This window comes from Epinephelus moara, chromosome 2 (genome assembly GCF_006386435.1).
Source record: "Epinephelus moara isolate mb chromosome 2, YSFRI_EMoa_1.0, whole genome shotgun sequence".
Taxonomy (NCBI): domain Eukaryota; kingdom Metazoa; phylum Chordata; class Actinopteri; order Perciformes; family Serranidae; genus Epinephelus; species Epinephelus moara.
In genome coordinates this window covers 22946587-22967316 of record NC_065507.1, presented here as the reverse complement: position 1 = coordinate 22967316, position 20730 = coordinate 22946587, and the positions used below count along the sequence as shown (strand labels likewise).

Genomic DNA, 20730 nt, shown 5'->3' with positions numbered 1-20730 from the left:
TGCTATCTTCTAAGTTGTGTATCAGATCCAGATGTAAATACCTGGAAATAAAAGCTGAAATGTTGATCTCTTGTCCCATATTCATCTTTTGATGTCAAACCCAAATATTTTCAGTCTACAACAAAAATAAAGGAATTGGCCTCACTGTTCCAATACTTTTGGAGGGCACTGTATATACTGTGTGTTTCCCTTTGCACCTTGTCAGTTCGTCTGTGTTTGTGGTGTTGTTCCCTGCTCTACTGTCAGGAATCAGTTCCGGAAAGGACCCAAATGCAGAGCAGTAGGCAACAAAAGACAAGCTTTAATGAAGCTGGTTAAAAACATCCAAAAACAAGCAGGTGACTGTCCAAAAGAAAGAAGAACCAAAACTGAAGTGAAAACCAACTGGGATAACACAATGAAGTCAGGGAAGAAATCCAAAATGGAACACAAGAGACAAGGCAAGAAACAGAGCAGGGAACGACAGTAGTTATTGCACAAATCCCAACAATTATTACCACGTAGAAATAAAATATAGTCAGATTGTTGCTGTGAGAGTGCACTACTACTACAACTACAACTGCTCATTTTGTATATTGACTGAGAGTGAGAATGGCCTGGGAAGAAAACTATTCACGAGTCTAGTGGTCCGAGTTTTTAATGACCTGTAGCACCTGCCTCAGGGCAGGGGGTTGAGCAGGTGTTGGCCAGGGTGAGAGCAGTCTTTAACAGTGTTTTGAGCTCTGGAGAGGTAGCATGTGTTTGCAAAGTCTTGGAGTGAGCGAATAGGGCAGCCAGTACTTTTTTGGGCTGAGTTAATGACCCTCTGTAAAGCTTTTTTGTCCACTGCTGTGCAGCCAGCATACCAAACTGTGAGGCAGTATGTTTAAACACTCCAATGTGGAGCAGTAGAAGGTCACCAGTAGCTACCAAAGAGAGAGCAAAGAGCCACTGTACTTATGCGCACCACCATTATCTTTATTGTGATGTGACTTTATTATAAAGAGCAAGAAAGTCTACATAGTGAGCTGACTGGAATGGTGGATGGGTTAAACGAGTGGGTCCATTCTAAATGGACCGCAAGTGACTCGCCAACATGTCAAGTTTGTAAAAAACACACTTTATTTTGAAGTATAATGAATTTCTGGCGCAGAGCTTTTATTTGAAGTGCTGTTCCCTGCTGTAGAGTGAGTGACTAACGGAAAGCTATATGACAGAGATAGCAAACTACCTCAAAGACATGGCCAGATGCAAGTATGACGCTGAATACACTGCACTGTGTGGACCTTGAGGAAATGACTAAGGAGAAATCTGAAACCCCGTGGCTGGACCAGTTGGCAATAACTGGGTTAAACAAACACAGGATTTTCATCCAGGAGACCAGGGTTCATGTCCTGTTGTGTTATTTTAACTGTGATGTCTGACGTATATGACTTTTGTCATGTGATATATGTCACAGGACATACTTTAATGTCCTTTTAAGCCAAACCATGATGCTTTTCCTAACCTAACCACATTTATTGGTGCCTAAACCTGACAAAAATGAAACTGAAACCACAAAATGCCAATGACAACTGGCATTTAACACACTGATAACAGTGTTCTGAACCCATCTGTCGGCAATAAAGTTAATAAACATATTTCTCAAAATGTTAAACTATTCCAGTGGGCACATCAATAATGTCAGGTCTCAGGACACCTTGACATTAGCTGTATCTCTTGCTACCACTGAACTTGGAACACATGGCATCAAATACTATGCTGCATACAAGGAAATGAGCTCCAAAAAAAGTAAAGTTATATTCTCTTGTTCTATTCAAACATTTTAAAAGCTTGTACTTGTGTACTTGTAATCACATTTGTAATTGCTTTTCCTAGGTGTAAATATGTATAATGTGCGTCTGTCTGTATTTAAACTGTATATTATTTTTTTCCATAGTTCTCTCTTGAAGAAAAAAAAAAGATTCCTATCTCAAAGTGGCAACTTGTTTAAAAATAAAGGATTCAAAAAGATGCATTAAAGAAAACTGACCCTTGAGGTGCATCACATGCATTAACTGTACAGCACACCATCATCTGCTACCAAGATACAGATTTGACATCCCTCGGCATCAGCTGTGTTGCCTCTGGCTCGGGTAACAGCTGGACAAGCAGCAGGTCACATCTGTCAGTGACTTCATCGATATCTACTTTCATCTCAGTCTGTCACCTTCCCCCGATCACTTTCTCACCCTCTACACTTGCTACACCTTCTCCCTTCATCCTTCTTTGCTGTGCATATCAGTGGTTTGACTTTTCCATTTGCAACCCCCACTTTCCTCTGTCACTCCTCACAGCTCTGCGCTCCCTCCATCCATACATTCTTGAGCTTTCCTCCCCTCAGCCTGGGTCATTATTCTCCCATTATCTCTTTAATTAGCTACTGATTATATCCGCTTTTTTTAATAACAACATAATTGGCTCCGGAGACCACTGGGGAATCCAGAAGGCACACTGAGGTGAGTACAGAGTTAAATAAATCTAAGACAGACAGGTGGGGAGAGATGACAAAGTTAAAAAGTAAAAGTGAGACAAGAACACAGAGAGAAGAAAGCAACAGAGATGGTAAGTGAGCACAAGATGAAACCACTTTGAGCTGTCTTGGTTTAGAGACCATGTGTTAGTGAGTCACGGTGCGTCTCTCAGGTCTCATAAGACATCAGGCAAATTTTATTGGTGTGGGAGAAAAACCAATTTCAGACATGCAAAAACAAATAAACAGACACACCGACACTTGCCGCTGTTAGAACTTCTTCTGAATCCTTGTATCAACCAAGACATTTGTCTCTATCTTGTACAAATTTCCTGTTAATCAGCCAAATCCTGCAGATGGTGATGCATTCACCAGCAAGAAAAAATAATGCTTTCCTATTTTGTCATCTTATTTTAATCTTTACCTAAGTAACAGTCTAATTCTTATCTGGTAAGGAGAATGATTATAAGGCTTGGGGCCACAGTGAGTCTTATCTTGCTTTTGCTCACTTCATTCTTGCATCATCTGATGAAGGATTTTGGGGGCATGAAATAAACCTTGCTACACTATGTAAGAAGAGCACAGACAAATGTGATGGTGTTAATATGCGAGTATGACAAATACATAAAGATAAGGCTGATGATCTTTAAATCCCTTTCATTAACACTATACGATGATCCTTATTTATTAAAATTTGCAATGGGTAATGGACAAATCATGGACATAATGTCTTCTTTACCGCAAACTTGGGTGTTTACAGTTGTATCTAAAGCCAGTGTTTGATTTGTCCATTCCAGACTACTGTAGAAACATGCCTCTGTTGATACAAACAGCTCACTCTCAGGTAACAAAAACATGATAATTCTTATTTTTCAGGTGATTATAAATTAAAGAAAACATACTTCTTATATTATATTCCATTTCTGCCAACATATCCTCCTAAATCCTACACACCAGACCTTTAAAACATGCAACAGATACATGAGCTGTTGCAGCTTAGTTTATGACAGCTTAAGTGTGGAGCCTCAGCGAAGCATCACATACTGCAGATTCGCACATGTACACACTTCTGTCAAAGTTGCCAGAGTAAAGACAACTTACCAACATACGGTGCATATTCATTCTAATACATGCGAACTGAAGGCCAGGAAGTGTGGCTACAAACAGCCTGCATCAGATGTCATACCTCCTGTTGAGCAACATGGTAGAAGGTAAAGACGTCACAGCGGCTACCATCTGGAGTGATTCAACCACTCCAAACTATTCATTTTAAAACTCAGTTTTAAACCACTCAGTTTGTGGTTGGAACAAATGAAGCTGATCAGATCTGATTAATGGATTTGATTAGAGGAGCAGCTGTTGCAGGGGCAAGTGAAAGCAAAGTTTTAGACGAGTGCTGGACTGCAGGGTGCACAGTTTCCATGGGAATGCAGCCAGTTTCATCTGAAGAACTTTAGAAATGTCATGGACCATCCTTATGTGAGGACAGCCCCTCAAAGTTCATATCCTCAACAGACTGGGTGGATGAAACTGGGAGAGGGAATCCTCATCGTCCGATGAGGACCCACTTTTGTCGGAGGTCTCAGACGGATGTAAAGGCTCCTGGCACAACCAGCGGGCACTGAAGTACTCCCTGGCTCATCAGGATGCCGCTGATAAAAGTCAGCAATGAGCTGAGGATCAAGGATGTGGCGGGCCAGGACCCAGGACCTCTCTTCAAGACCTCATCCCTCCCAGCTTTAACTTCACCGCCACCAGTTTGATGACGCTCTGGATTTCAAAGGGGAGCCAACTTCCTGGACTCCACCCTCAGATGAAGGTTCCAGGTCAAGAGCCACACTCTCTGACCAGCCTGATAGACCAGCACCTTGATGCGGTGACGACTGGCAGAGACAGAGTACAGGTCAGCTAAGCAGAGAAATGCTGCTCAGGCTCGGGTCCAGTTTCGGTGTCAATGGCAGATAAAGGCCTGAACAGATGAGCAGGTGACCTCTCTCCCTTTTGCAAGGAAGAGGGGGGGCTGGAAGTCATAAGCTACTTGGTCCCCTCAAGCCAGTGGTCCCACTCCTCTGATGCCACATTGACCACCAGTAGCTCCCAATTCCCACTGTGATGGTTCTGCTCAGCAGGCAACAAGTGTGGGAGATAAAGACACAGGGACAGAGCATCTGATTGGCGGCTGCACGCTGTAACAGGACAGCCCCCACCCCCATATATGATGCACTGACCTCAACAACAAACTGCGGTTCAGGGTCAGGTACTTGGAGAATGGGGGCAGACATAAAACGGGGTTTGAGGTTGTGGATGGTATCTTGGACGACATCAGCGCAGTGAGGAGGGTGGCCATGGTGCTGTAGCTGCATATGAACTTCTGCTAAAAGGAAGTGTTGCACCTCTTTGCCAGAACAGGCCAGGACGCGACTGCTGACTCTTTTTTAAGGTCCATCTGCATGTTCCTTTGGGCAATGATGTAGCCAAGAAGAAGACAGACTGGGTGTGGAACTCACACTTCTTGGCTTTCACTAAGAGGGAGTTCTCCAGGAGGCACTGCATTACGGTCTGTACATGGTGCAAATGCTCCTCTCGGTTCCTGGAGAAAATAAGAATGTCGTCCAGGAAGGCGAACACAAACCAATATAGCATGTCTCTCAGCACGTCATTAACCAGGGCCTGAAACATTGCAGAGGTGTTGGTCAGACCAAAGGGCATGACCAAATACGCGTGATAGCCTGTTGGGGTGTTAAAGGCTTACACTACTCCCCCTCCCAGATGTGAAACAGGTGGCAGGCATTACATAGGTAGAGCTGGTGAAGACAGTTGTTCCCTGCAGCAGCTCAATGGCAGACGAAATGAGGGGGAGTGGGTCCTTCTTTTCAACAAAGAAAAAAACAGCTCCTGCAGGTAATGATCAGGGCCAGATGATGCCAGCAGCGAAAGAGTCATTGATGTATGTATTTCTCCAGAGAGGGAGTACAGGTGTCACTTGGGAGAAATGTGATGGGCTGCAGGTTGATGGCACAGTGGTAAAGTCGATGCGGAGGTAAAGATGTCACCTTGGCCTTATTGAATACCTCCCAGAAGTCGTAGTATCCAGGGGAGACCCATGCTAGAGCAGGTAGGAGACGTCATCAGGCATGCAGAGGATCCAAAACCAGGTAAGCACATGGAAGGGGCCAACACACAAGTGGGGAGCAAGCAGAAGGTAGCTCAGGCCAGGCGAGGAGTTGAGGAACCAGCAATGACAGTGAGTGATTTCCGTGACACAAAGCCAGTGTATGCCGTCACACGGCCAATCCCTCCTCAGCATAGGTTAGCACAGGCAGATAAACATGCCGCAGAATGAAATGTGGAATGCAGAGCTCATGGTCAGGGACAGAAGGCTGAAAAGTTTACTGAGAAGCAGACGAAGCAGGAGAATCAAAGACAGGCAGGGTCGGCCATGAGGAATCAGTCTAATGGTGGATGCTGGAAATACTTGCATGGGAATAGCGAAGAATAATCTGGCATATCCGTGAGGCTGGGGTATATACAATACTGTGTAATCAGGAACAGGTGAAATGGAGTTGCCTTGATGAGGTGGGCATGACTGATGCTGAGGTGCAGGAAACCAGGATGAGTGGAAAATTACTGAATGGGAGGAAGGTGACTGGGCAGGCAGAAGTGAACAGGTGACCAAAAATGCAGAACAGTGACAGAGGTTTTGGATGACAATATAATTCTATGGTGCAGAAGCATGAGCTATTAAGTTTTTGGACTTGTTAAAAGGAAAAAATGTCTAACTGATTTTGGTTTCTTCATGGAAGTTTTTTGAAAATTATGAAATGCAGCCTTCTCTTTTCATTGCAATATAGGTAATTACATCCACATGAACACACTTACACACAAAGCCTTTTAAAGGCAAACCTGCGATTTGTGATACTAGGCTCTATATACAGTATATATGAACTTGACTTGACATCATAAACCAGCTGCACAATGTAATACATGGTTCATACATACATTATGGAACAAACCCAGAAAGAGACACATGCACGGTTGCACAAAATGCCACAAAGACATTTTGAAATCACCATCCACACTCTGAGGGTAATGTTCATGGTGTGAGTGAAGGACAAAGGGCTGCAGCAATCTCTCCACTACTGAAAGCTTAATTAACGCACCCAGTCAGGGTGAGAGCCTGATTACTCCTTCTCTCCCTCTGCTCCCTTAATATGCTCCCTTCACTATCTACATCTCCCTCTGTCACATGTGCCCGTTCCTCCTCTCTGGTTTTGCTGTCTAAGTTTTCCACATCACTCTCATTTCAAAATCTCTCTTTCTCTCTTTGAGTTGGTCTCTTCGCTCTACCTCCTCTTTTTTCACTCTCTCACTTGAGGCAGATGTAACAGACTGAAATTCCAGACAGATAAAGAGATGTATGTTTCAGTATCTGGGATGGATACAGACAATCTGTCAGAGGCGACAAGCAGCGGCAGAACAGAAATGAGAGGAGACAAATGACTGAAGACGGCAGTGCTCCCTCAGAGCTAAAACATCACATAATTTCAGGGTTTTATGAGTCATTTTGTTAAGTTATATCATGTATTACCCCCTGTAATGATTGCCAAACCTCAAACTCAGGAGATTTTTTAGTCCTGGGTGCAAAACCTACTTCTTACACTCAAAATGTGAAAAAGAAATTTTGAAATGTGTTTTTATAGATCTGGACTTGTGTTGCTGGAGTATGGGTTGTAGGGACAGCTTGGAGACATCTGCACTTCATACATGTTAGCATGTGCAATGTGGGCATTTAACTTGCTACGCATGTACTTAGTCATCTCCTCTTTTTCAATATTAATAGACAGAATATGAACGAGCAGTCAATGTGATATTCCGGTGGTATCTCCTCTATTTGCAGATGATGTTGTCCTTTTGGTTTTATTAGACTTTGACCTTTGATGTACCATGAAACAGTTTGCAGCTCAGTGTGATGCTGTCATGATGAAGATCAACACCTTTAAGTCTGACCACATGCTTCTCACTCCATAAGTGATGGACTGCTTGACCCTTAAATGCAAACATCGAATCTTTAGCAACTCGCGGCTATATAGACCGTGTCTGATTCATTCAGTTAAAGGGGACCTACTATGCTCATTTTCAGGTTCATGCTTGTATTTTGAGTTTCTAGTATAACATATTTACATGCTTTAATGTTCAAAAAAGCTGTTTTTCCCATAAGCTGTGTCTCTTTAAAGCTGCGGATGGTAACTTTGGTAAAAAATAACTTTTTTCATATTATACATATATGACAGGAAATGGGGAAAAGCAAAATAGGCCCCCTTTAATATTGAAAGGAGCCAGTTAAGGTAGTTTAAGTATGTTGGCACTAAAGGTATGACCAACTGGGAGGAGGCTTACAGGCAGATCAAGCACACATTGGAGGGATTCAATCTCCCAGCCGGACTGGGGTTTCTGGAGGAACCTCTCTGGATGAGGACATTTGGGCTGCTCTGTTTGTCCTGTCTCCACCACAACTATGAGCAGGATAGATGACTTGTAAATGGATGTATAAATGGATAAGGCACCATTGAAAACATTTCTATAAAGGTTAGTCATATATTAGGATACTCATTCTGAGTGTTATCTATTCATTACAATAACGGGGCACATTTTGGTTTAGTGGTGTGGCTCTGCTCCAGCGATGCTGCGAAATGAATCTGCACAAGTGTGACACAGACTTGCCTCGAAGCTCACAAACACCGAGCAGAGTGTGCGGTACACAACACTTAAATTTATTGGACTCGTAACTGAATGGAGAAATCTAAATGCTAATGCAAAAGGGGGCGGGAGAGGTGGGGGGAGTTAAACTGCTGAGAAGCAGGCGGCAGTTGTAGCTGCATGGAAGCAGCACTGAGCAGAATAAATGAGCACCAAATCTATTTGTGTGCTGCCTAGTTGCTTGGATTAGTGGTCATATATGATTGGAGGAGTATGAAACGTTTAAAATGATTCTATACCTGCCTGAACTACCACATAGCTCCATTTCACAGTCCTTTGTTATATACAGCATGTCCATTACATGCCTGCTGATTAGTAACAGTGTGTGACGGCTGCGTCCCATTATTGATGCTGTTTGTCTGTATTTCCCACATGTTGTCATGATTATTGAGACTGTTCTCTTTGATATAATAAATGTCTTCACAGCGTTTTTGATTGATGCACCTGCAGCTCGGTCACAGATGATTCTCTCGGTGATGTGTTTGTTGTCTCGTGTTGCTTTGAAAACTCACATATCAAAGTGCTGATTGTCACATCTCTTTCATAAATTACAAATGTTGCTAAATGGCATTCAACCTCATTCGACCTACCTTTGTAGCACCATTTGCAATGGTGATTTAAATACTTCAAAGTTGAAGCCATCGTGTACACAAATTGATAGATTGAGACGTTTTAAAAACTAAAAGGACTGCCTCATAAGTAACTGGTTACAAAAGACAAACCCGATCACCAGAATAAATGTTGGCATCTCACATTTCTGCAAACCATGGATTCGTTACTTTACATTTCAACAGTGCTGTGGTTAAGTAAGGTTAGGTTTAGGCACAAAAACCACTTGGTTATGTTTAGGGAAAGATCCTGTTTTGGCATAAAACACTACATTTGGGGGCACAATCCTAGCAGGAAAAGCAGCAATTTCTAAATAAAAACAACAGTTTTTCGTGCTACTATCCTGGCAGGAAAACCAGTGATGGCGTTGTAATGACACAATAATCTTTCATGCCTAAAAATCCACAGCAAGAGCTCCCTAGAAACACCCATGTTTGGTACCTAAAAGCTGCTGGAAACGGTAATGACTTGCTTAAAGACAACAAGTTTTGCTGTCGAAGTCACAAAGTCAGCTTATATATTATGTCCCTTTAAAAACACTGATATGATACATATGACCTGTACCATATTTGTGGTTTGCAGACTCCTTACAATCCCAACATTTTCTTCTAGTGACAGGGCTGGAAAGACACGTTAAATTATGATAAACATGGATTCTACTGAAAATACAAAGTCTCCCACTGCCCTATTCTTATTTGAGCTACATTATCCTGCTTCTCTACACCACTCACTGTGATGTACAGTATGTCCCAGGCCCATTAAAAATGGAGCCCCCCCCCTCTGAGAGCCATGATGATGTTCAGTGTGTTCCCAGCACATGTGCACAGCGTGTACAGGAAAAAACACTCACAAATGCATACACAGACGCAGGCTTAGTGCATATAGCATGAGTCATACATAAGATGAGGGACTGGAAAGAAATAAGTTAAATCACCAATGTTGTTATGTAGAGCTGGACAGGACGATCAATGTTGTGTTGTTCAATCAATAAAGGCCATTTCAAATGAAATAAAATACATGACGATCCATGCCACACCAGCAACGACGTCAATATCTATAAATCATATCTGTGATTTAGAGAGTAGATTGATTACAGAGCTCTGAAAAACCAACACGATTAGATTCAGTATCAGGAGGCAAATGATACTCAGGCAGATTGCAGTGTGAGCTGGACTTTTTTTTTTTTTTTTTTTTCTTACAATGGCCAGTTATATCCTTCTCTCAACCTGGTAAATGTGTGATTCGGAATAATAATGACTGACAGAGAAAGATGGAAAGATCAGGACTCTGAGAGTAACAAACCTGCTCAAAGAATTCATCCATAAAGCCTTTGTCCATCCCCACAGCGACTTCATCCTCCTCCTCTGTCGTTTCCTTCCCCTGGACACACAAAAATCATCATTTAAAATCATGTTAGCTGAAAGATAAAATTATGAACATGTTCACTGAAATATAACCCCAAAGAAAGTACATTTGTTTGACTGTGACACTCGTCATGACCAGACTGGACCATGTGATACATCATTCAAGGTTAGACAGAACAGTATTAACACTCACCCCACCTCTTCACCCATCAACTGATTAGAAACGAGAACTTAATGACACTTGTAATTAGAACCACAGGTCGAGTGATTAGCAAGTTATTATTGAATTAGGACCTAAGGGCAGAGAAAACCTTGACTTTTAAACACTCCAGGCTGCACACTCAGACACCAGCATGTTCATATACAGAAACATTCCAGTCTGAAGGAATAGTTAAATATTTTGTGAAACAAGCACAGTGTTTGATGAAAAGGTCGATACCACTTTTATATTTTTTCATTAAATATGAAGTATAGCTAAGAGTTGGTCAGCTTAGCTTAGCATAAAGACTGGCTACTGGGACAAACAGCTAGTCTGGCTCTGTCTTATTAAGCTAGCAAAATCCACTGACCAGCACCTTTAAAGCTCGTCGACTAACTAAAACTGAACTAAAACCAAAGTGTAAAAGGAACATGTTGTGGTTTTACATTGAGTTACATGCAAGGCACTCTCATCCCAAGTCGTCAAATATTGATGCTTTCTTGCCCCTTTGGCAACACTAAAGGCACCCTTTGGCATCTCCATGAGACACACCCTTTAACAGTTGTCGCCTGAGTGAAACTTGTTGTAGCATGTGGTTAAAGTTGTCAAACTGTCGCGATTAGATTCAGGCAAAAAAAACTTCTTGGTAAGCTTTAGAGAAAACATTCTGTTTTGGGCTAAAATAAGTATGTAATGTGTCGTAAATACGTGACATGAGTGACATCAGTAAGTGATGGACGGATGTAAGTTACGTAAAGTTATGTTAAAACAGCACTGACTTTCAGTTTCACACCGGACACTGACAGCGGTGTCCTGGGTGAAAGTCTGCATTTGTCTAGTCTCTATACAGACTCTACATTCAGTGAATGTAGAGTCTGTAGGCAAACCCCGGAGATCTTGCCTCCGGAAGAAGAGCAGAAGAGCCCTGGTTTCCGGTTGTAGGCTGTTTGTAGTCCACGTGATATTGACCAATCACGTTTGAGCCGGCTGCAGTTGTTGCCAGGTTAAACAGTCCCTGCGGTGAACTAACGAGGCGGAACATAACTGGCGTCACTGCAAACTCTGAATCCATCGCAATGGTTCAGCATATTTACTTTTATATAAACGGAAGTCGGAAACAGAAATTCGCCTCCTCCGCCCAAATCAATGAAAAATGGCAAAAAATCGGGGGTCTGCCCCCAGAGGCTGTATCGCCGTCTGCCGGAAGTCAGACGCTGAATACAGCCGATGGTTTCCGAGAATGGCATTTGTCTAACCCATCCATCACTCCTCACCCCAACCCTACAAGGACTGTCTTGCTCTTTATTTTATGGCAGTTGCTCTGAGCATCAAATATATCCACAGATGGGTTTACATTGGATTTAGTTGAAAGCCAGGTACGTCTCACAGCAATACCAAAGGGCATCATCAACGGCATCATAAGCACATGCAGAAGGCCATGACAAAGCATTGGTATTTGACAACTTGGGAATGAGAGTGGGCTGGCCAGGCGACACAGTAACTCTCAGCAAGAAAATGAATGTTTCCCCATATGTCCAATCATTAAATGTATAACATGAGAAGCAAATATATGCAAGAGGATGGCTCAGAATCAAAGAAAAAGTAGAGCGGTATCTGCTGTCACTATCAATGAATTACACTAGATGACAACAACAAAAATAAAGTCTGCTGCATTTTCTGCTGCTGCAAAATGGTTTATTTACATCAGCAAGATGTGAAATTGTTCAACAAATAAGGAATGCATTGTGATTTCTAACAGGTTGGAAACAAAATATATGTGGCAAGCTTTTCCATTTCTAACGCAAACTGTAACAAAATTACTATTCATTGATGTCATCTCAAACATTGTTTTAAGGCCTGTAAAGTCTGTCTAAAGCCAAAAGAGTTTCCAACATCCAAATATGAAACTTTACAGCTCAACTTGTTCATCTTAAAAAGTTACAGCTTCTCAAACTTTACAGCATCTAGCCAATGATTAATTCTGACATACATGGTCATTTTTAATCACATATCAGCCATTACACCACATTAGCAGGGATCTCATGCGGCGTCATCTCATTCATCTAGCCTCTGTCAAGCTAATTCACTTCCCCATTAGCAGTCTATGAGATCCATTTGCTTATCAGCGCTGTGGAGAGGCAGTGTAGTTTTCATTTTCTCCTTTTTCTCATCCCCAAAAGTTCACAATCATTAATCGCAGCCCTTGACTACAGAACACAGAGGAATCTACATAATCTCATATGATGCACAACAGCCACTTTAATTAGGATTTTATTGATGTCTCCTTCTTATCAACAGGCAAACTCTGATCGCCAGCCACCCCTAACCTTTCCAAGTCAAAATATTCTTTTAAAAATCCTCAACAACCCAGAATCAAATATCCCTCGTAAAAAGCCATCGCTGTCAAACGTTGCAGGTTTCATGATGTTCTGGGAGTTCTTGCCTTGCACTGCCTTTTAAAAAAGAAACCACTATGTAAACAATCTTTAAACAATTAGGTCCAATTAATATTTAAAAACCACAAAGAGTTGTATCGAGATATTATTTTCATACACCCACATGTGTGGGCAGTCAGCAGGTCTGTCCAAACAAAGACACTAATGTGCATGCATTAGTCCAGCAGTGCAGAGTACAGGAAGCCAGAGAAAGCATCGTATTATAAGTTGGGGGGCAATTTTCACTCAAGTAAATGGGCTGCCATGGATGTTTTAACAATTGATCCCTCTTTAACTGTTTAATACATCCATGATAACTACCTTTACTTTACATCAGGGACATGCTAATGTTCAGCTGATTGTTATCTACACTGAACAAAAATATAAACGCGACACTTTTGTTTTTGCTCCCATTTTTCATGAGCTGAACTCAAAGATCTAAAACATTTTCTACATACACAAAAGAGCATTTCCCTCAAATATTGTTCACAAATCTGTCTAAATCTGTGTTAGTGAGCACTTCTCCTTTGCCGAGATAATCCATCCCACCTCACAGGTGTGGCATATCAAGATGCTGATTAGACAGCATGATTATTGCACAGGTGTGCCTTAGGCTGGCCACAATAAAAGGCCACTCTGAAATGTGCAGTTTTATCACACAGCACAATGCCACAGATGTCACAAGTTTTGAGGGAGCGTGCAATTGGCATGCTGACTGCACGAATGTCCACCAGAGCTGTTGCCCGTGAATTGAAAGTTCATTTCTCTACCATAAGCCGTCTCCAAAGGCGTTTCAGACAATTTGGCAGTACATCCAACCGGCCTCACAACCGCAGACCACGTGTAACCACACCAGCCCAGGACCTCCACATCCAGCATGTTCACCTCCAAGATCGTCTGACACCAGCCACCCGGACAGCTGCTGCAACAATCGGTTTGCATAACCAAAGAATTTCTGCACAAACTGTCAGAAACCGTCTCAGGGAAGCTCATCTGCATGCTCGTCGTCCTCATCGGGGTCTCGACCTGACTGCAGTTCGTCGTCGTAACCGACTTGAGTGGGCAAATGCTCACATTCGATGGCGTCTGGCACGTTGGAGAGGTGTTCTCTTCACGGATGAATCCCGGTTTTCACTGTTCAGGGCAGATGGCAGACAGCGTGTGTGGCGTCGTGTGGGTGAGCGGTTTGCTGATGTCAACGTTGTGGATCGAGTGGCCCATGGTGGCGGTGGGGTTATGGTATGGGCAGGCGTATGTTATGGACAACGAACACAGGTGCATTTTATTGATGGCATTTTGAATGCACAGAGATACCGTGACGAGATCCTGAGGCCCATTGTTGTGCCATTCATCCACGACCATCACCTCATGTTGCAGCATGATAATGCACGGCCCCATGTTGCAAGGATCTGTACACAATTCCTGGAAGCTGAAAACATCCCAGTTCTTGCATGGCCAGCATACTCACCGGACATGTCACCCATTGAGCATGTTTGGGATGCTCTGGATCGGCGTATACGACAGCGTGTTCCAGTTCCTGCCAATATCCAGCAACTTCGCACAGCCATTGAAGAGGAGTGGACCAACATTCCACAGGCCACAATCAACAACCTGATCAACTCTATGCGAAGGAGATGTGTTGCACTGCGTGAGGCAAATGGTGGTCACACCAGATACTGACTGGTTTTCTGACCCCCCCAGACCCCCCCAATAAAGCAAAACTGCACATTTCAGAGTGGCCTTTTATTGTGGCCAGCCTAAGGCACACCTGTGCAATATTCATGCTGTCTAATCAGCATCTTGATATGCCACACCTGTGAGGTGGGATGGATTATCTCGGCAAAGGAGAAGTGCTCACTAACACAGATTTAGACAGATTTGTGAACAGTATTTGAGGGAAATGGTCTTTTGTGTGTATAGAAAATGTTTTAGATCTTTGAGTTCAGCTCATGAAAAATGGGAGCAAAAACAAAAGTGTTGCATTTATATTTTTGTTCAGTGTACATCTGTGCTGGTAACATGACTGTAGGTTCAGGGCATTGTCTGTCTGTGTGGGTCTGTCGAGGCTCTGTGGAAATTTGAATATTGTTTTTATTTGTTTTGTCAGTATAATCAAATCAACACACATTAACAGACTTTGGCAGAGCAGAATTCACTGAGCCCTAAATAATCACAAAGCAGCACTACAAAATGTCTAATCAAAACTAATAAATGAGAAGCAAAAAACAACAAAAAGAGCAAGGCTAAGGGCCCTGACACACCAAAGCTGACTGTCGACCATTAGTCAGTGCCGGGCTGTTGTCTGTCGCCATAAATTCTGCGGTGTGTGCAGCATCGTTTGCACTAGTCGGCCCTTGTCAGCTTTTCTTTTTTTCATCTTAAACTGGCATTGGAGATGGTGGTGTGATCTGTTGACTGAATAAAATCACTGATTGGCAGTTCAGCTCAGTGAACGACAAGAAAAACAGAAATGAGAGAAGCAAACGAACGACTAACAGCTGAAATATATGGGGCACGGACGTGGCGTGTCACACAGAAACAGCGGAATAGGGGTATTTTTTACCTGCTACACAGACTTAGTCTTTGTAGCGTGTAGTTGCTGCCAGCTTCACTGTGTGCGTAATGAGCTTTGCCAAGTGATAATGCAGTTAGTTATGGAGGGTTTGAAATCATATAGACTAAATTAACTGGTACTGAATTAATTGACATGATCACTTTAAGAACTGGATGTACTGATCTGATTGATATTTTTTTGATGTGAAATGTAAAAACGTGGGGTCGTTTTGCTGCCTTGCAATGCCTCTGGTTTTTAAACAGAGTATACTCATTTTTTTCACAGCTCTACCTGTTGGAGGGCTGCAGACCCGCGCGCAAAGAAAAATAAATAGACTAGCTGCTTAAAACGAATGAGCAAGGTGTCTATTACATAATATTAGCGTGATCACAGTGGCTCTGCGTTCTTCTCACTTAGTTTTGCACCAGTTTTCCTCGCCATCTCTCACTGAAGTCTGTTCTCTCAGACGTATTTCTCAAGAACTGGTTCCTCTTCTGCGGGCATGCTGCAGCAGTCGTGCCACGCCGCTATCGTGTCTCATGTATGTTGGCCGTCAAAGTCGAGAGGTAGTGAGATCAAATCAAACTAGTCATATTAGGTAAAGTCATTTTTCTAGCCACTGAGCTCTTTAGCAGAAACAGTTTGTAATCATTTGTGTCAGTGTTCACTAGCGCACGGTAAATATCAGTTGTTCTTTCAGCATTGGGCTGTGTTGTTAATGTGCTAACTAGCATCTTGAATCCGTCCTCAGTCTTACAGTTTCCCTTTTTTTTAATGATGAATACAGACTACAGCCGCCTGCTGGTATGGAGAGTTATTTCCTCTCAAACACGTGCAGATTGTATATGCTAGTTGGCTGTTGGCTGTAGGCTTTGTGGTGTGTTCAAGTGCAGCTTTTTGGTCAAGACACAGGCAAGATGAAGCAACTAAATACTTGGCTTCATAACCACAAGTTCCCTGATGTTGGTTTGGTATTTCTGGGCCTTAAAATAACACCACCTCAGTTTATGGTGACATTCAAAGTTTAAAAACAAAGCTTTGCCAAGTAAATTTATATTTATCCACCCATTTTTTTTTATCAAGGTTGGCTGTTGTTGTCGTTTTTCAATCAGTTTTTTTATGTTGCCATCATCAAAGCTGTTTGTCTATGAGAGAGAACAATTTGCTTTTCTTTGAACCTTTGAGAATAACAAAGTCTCTGTGAGGAAGTGTAGTTTTCTCAAAATATTTGCCCAAAGTGAATCTAACATAATGCTATCCCAAATAGCAGTAAAAAGAGTTCTGCATCACAAAATTGAGACCGTTTTCGTGTAACATGACTTTTGAGTAATCAAACCTGTAAATAACTCTAATCTGTATTTGCATGTCTGGTGTTTATGCAGCAATGATATTTGGGTGCTTATGCAGACTTGCCTGTCATCTCAAACACAAATCCATTCTGTGGAGAGTTAGCATGTGATGTGCTGACATGAAGGTGGAGGCAGAGAATAAATGTAGGGAAACGGGGAGGAGAACAGTGAGGAACCAGTTCTTGAGAAAAACGTCTGAGAGAACAGACTTCAGCGAGAGAAGGCGAGGAAAATTGGCGCAAAACTAAGTGCGAGGAATGCAGAGCCACTGTGATCACGCTAATATTATCTAAACCCACTCAAACTATATTTAATCTGACAAAACTGAATAGTTAAATGCTCTGAAGAGTTGTAAAATACAGTATTTCTGTCAATTACAGTGCTTCAAGATCCATTCTGAGAGTTTATCTTTATTGTGCCTAACTAACATGACAACAGTGAATATGGTGGGTGTCGTTTTGTTGTAGCTGAGCAAAACTCTTCACATGGCATTAATAAATAAAAGTTTGGTGTTGGTATGGCAATAAGGCGCATTTGAGGAACTGCAGACTATTAGAGGCAGAGAGAAAAGAGGCGGCAGCAGCAGGAGGCAGAGGAGGACGACAACATGCAGGGAATCAGAATAAGCTCAGAGAGCACCAGCGATGTGCTCCGCCTCCACAGAGAGATGCTGTATCTCCTGCAGAGAGAGGAGGGCTTTGGTCTAGTTTATTCTTTGTGTGGTCAGAAGGAGAGAGGACTGAGCGGTGCACCCCAAACCTCCACCTCCCACCCAGATCTGAAGCTCCTGCTGAGCCACATCAACGCTGGTGGAGGACTTCAATGCTGCACTCTTGACTCAGCCTACAGACTTGGACTTGACTGTCCACACACAGCAGATGCTCTGAGCCAGACTTGCAAACATACACGCGCACAACAGCTGACACACTGATAACATGCAACAGACGGTTAACACACAGGCAGATCAAGGCCTATACAAGCCGGTCCCCATTAGGCCATAACCCTTCAATTCACTCTGCCTCTGGGGCTCACGCTCGGGTGAAACACCACGGCAGGAGTAGTGGCCTGATTATGCTGTTTATTAGATTAGAGAGTTGTTCTAGGCACCGCGCCAGCAGGGAGTTGCTCCATAAAGACAAAAGGCAGTGCCTGCACATCCAGTGTAAACAGGAGGAAGAGGAAATACAGTCGAAGAGTGAGGGAGCGAGAGATAAAACAGACATGTAGTGCGCAGGCTGTAAAATCACAGCTGTCAGCACAGAAAGAAAGAGGAGGAGAAACAGGGCAACACAACAATTATTAAAAGCTGTGAAAGTGTAATTGTATGTGCAATAAGAGGACAGGGAGACACTGAGTGTGTGTGTTGATGTGCAAGTAGTCAGGTTAAATGGAGAGGGTGGGATTATAGTGATCGTGCGAGTGCATTCAGACCCTTTCACGGTTTTATCTGCGAGTAACAGAGAGAAGAGCAGTGAGAGACAGTTCAAGTAAAGATGGAAACCCATGTGGGCAGTACTTTATTGTCCTTTTGTGTTTCCATATTAAAGCAGACCTGTTTCCTGCATCTTTGTATCACAGCCAATTCAAGCAGCTTCCTGCAGTCCCATTAGAAATGACTCATAAAAATCTGTGTCAGCTGCGCAGAGGAATACTGAGAGCATAACCAGATTTATTATCATAATACAGCTAGGTAACATTCATTATGGATGTGTGCTCACTCATATACACACACACATACAATGAACATTTGATTATTTATTCATGTTTCCTACAGTAGACAAATACAAAGATATGAAGAACAAGAACTGAAGGGTCGACGATTTTTTTTTGCTCCATCTGCACAGCCTTGCTGCTCATACAGTAGCTCTCTCACACACATACACATTTATTTTTCAACTGTATAGAAGAATAAATGTTGTGTTGCATTCATGTTTCTGGTAATTACCGTGATTACCAGTTTCTGACTTGTAATCAGCACTAACATCAACATCATCACAAGGTTAATCAGTGACTCTAAATTGGCCGTAGATGTGAATGTGAGTGTGAATGGTTGTCTGTCTCTATGTGTCAGCCCTGTGATAGTCTGGTGACCTGTCCAGGGTGTACCCTGCCTCTCACCCAATGTCAGCTGGGTTAGGCTCCAGCCCCCCTGTGACCCCCAACAGGATAAGCGGTTACAGAAAATGAATGAATATTGGATTGTCTCCAGCAAAAAAATGAAAGTAAAAAACAACCCAAAATTCACTCGTTTGGCATTTTGCTTTGCTATATTTGCGTTTTTCAGTGCAACTCTGCCTCTTGGATGTCTGCTGTTCATGGTCTGGCACCTGGTTGCTACGTTTTAATAAAGCCCTGACCTCACCTGAGCACTGTGAGTGTACACACCCATAAATGTCCCGAGCACAGAAAATAAGAAAATACAGAGGGCAGAGTTTCTGCAAAAAAATACACCACCACACTCTTCTAATGGGCCATAAATGAAGATTGAGAGGGATTACTTCTGTATGAGTCTATAGATTGGTTTTTAGGTAAATCCTGTATAGTTAACCTTTGACTTGAATTTTCAGATCACGTGAATGCAAATCAAGGAACTACTTCTCTCTAACATCTACTCCATATAACGTGAATTTGGCATTCGTCTTCAAAGGGACAGTTCACCAAATATACAAAACACATATTTTCTCACTTACCTCTAGCAGTATCTAACCATTACGGCTGGGTATCATTTAAGCAATGACAATAAAAGTACCAGTACACTTAAAATTATACCAGTATTAATAAAGTACTTCATTCAATACTCATCATGTGAATGGAGTGGTGTCTGGAATAGCCATGTTTTCAAACATTTTGTCGGCATCTCAGCACACTGATCCACCAGCTCCCTCAAATACACCACGCTCGACTCCATCACACCACAGACTGTATGAGTTGTAGCTGCTGCTGCAGGAGTGTGAGCTCCGCACTGGGGAGAGTGAAAGTGGGGGAGTCAGCCCAGTCGCACACACAGTGACGGAGCTAACTGTTAGCATAACATGGCTAACATCACCTAACTGTTCTTAATGGGTTTGATGACTAAGTCGAGTCATTTGGGTGCGAGTTTGTTAGAACCATGGAACGACTCTGTTGGATATTGCTGCTGTGAATGGGTCAAACAAACACATGACTTTTCGCCAGAAGAAAAGTGTCTGTGTCCCATCTGAAACCAAGAGAACTTTGAGTTATTTTAAGGTAAGTTCTTGTCACTTTTCTTTTCCTAATCCTAACCTACATAACTTTATGTTAAATACATAACATGATGACACCAAACCATGTTTATTTCCTAAACCTAACCTATATAACTTTCTTTATCTAAACCTAGCCCATTTAACTTAACGTTATGTATGTATGTAACTTTCCCCCAGGAGAGCTGAGTTTGTGTTCCGTGTGAAGCTTAGTAAACTTTGAGTTTTTTTAGGGTATGTTGTTACTATGTCTCTTTTCCTAAACTTAACCCATGTAACTTCATTCGCCTTAACCTAACCCATGTATCTTAACCTTACGTACGTAATTTCGTGTTTTGTGAGGATATGTTGCTTTATTCTCAGTGCAGAGGTTGAAAATAATTAGAAGTCACCAGAAAAACCAAACAGTGATGATGATGAAATTTTAGAGCAAATACATATTAATTAAAAAATAAATAAAAGCCAGTTATAGGATTCAGTTTGTCTAAATCAAATGGAACATTAGTGGCACAGAGCCGATGCTGATACAGCAAAACCACAAATCAACATAGCGGTCTATATCTAACTGATTGCCGGGCTGGTCGGCTGACTGAGTGACTGTCAGGGTAAATGGCTGGCTGATGGGAGAGGACGATGCAATGTAAGGCTATCGAGACAGGATAATTACACGACCAGGGTGCAGCGTGGGTGACAAGAGGACACAGGAAGTGATAGATTGAGCCGGCCAAATGTAAAACTCACATTACTGTGC

General features: G+C 42.4%; 1 protein-coding gene across 6 annotated transcripts in view; it reads right to left on the bottom strand.

Annotated features, from left to right (window-relative positions):
* LOC126402421 (syntaxin-1A-like) overlaps nucleotides 1–20730 on the bottom strand; it is a 93542-nt gene that overhangs the window by 57951 nt on the left and 14861 nt on the right. For all 6 annotated transcript variants that reach the window (XR_007571173.1, XR_007571174.1, XM_050064395.1 and 3 more), the window contains exon 2: nucleotides 10160–10237. Coding sequence is in view for 4 of the 6 variants with exons in the window: in XM_050064395.1 (XP_049920352.1) it covers nucleotides 10160–10237 (78 nt within the window). In the remaining 2 variants the exon portion in view is untranslated. The remainder of the gene's footprint in view (nucleotides 1–10159; nucleotides 10238–20730) is intronic.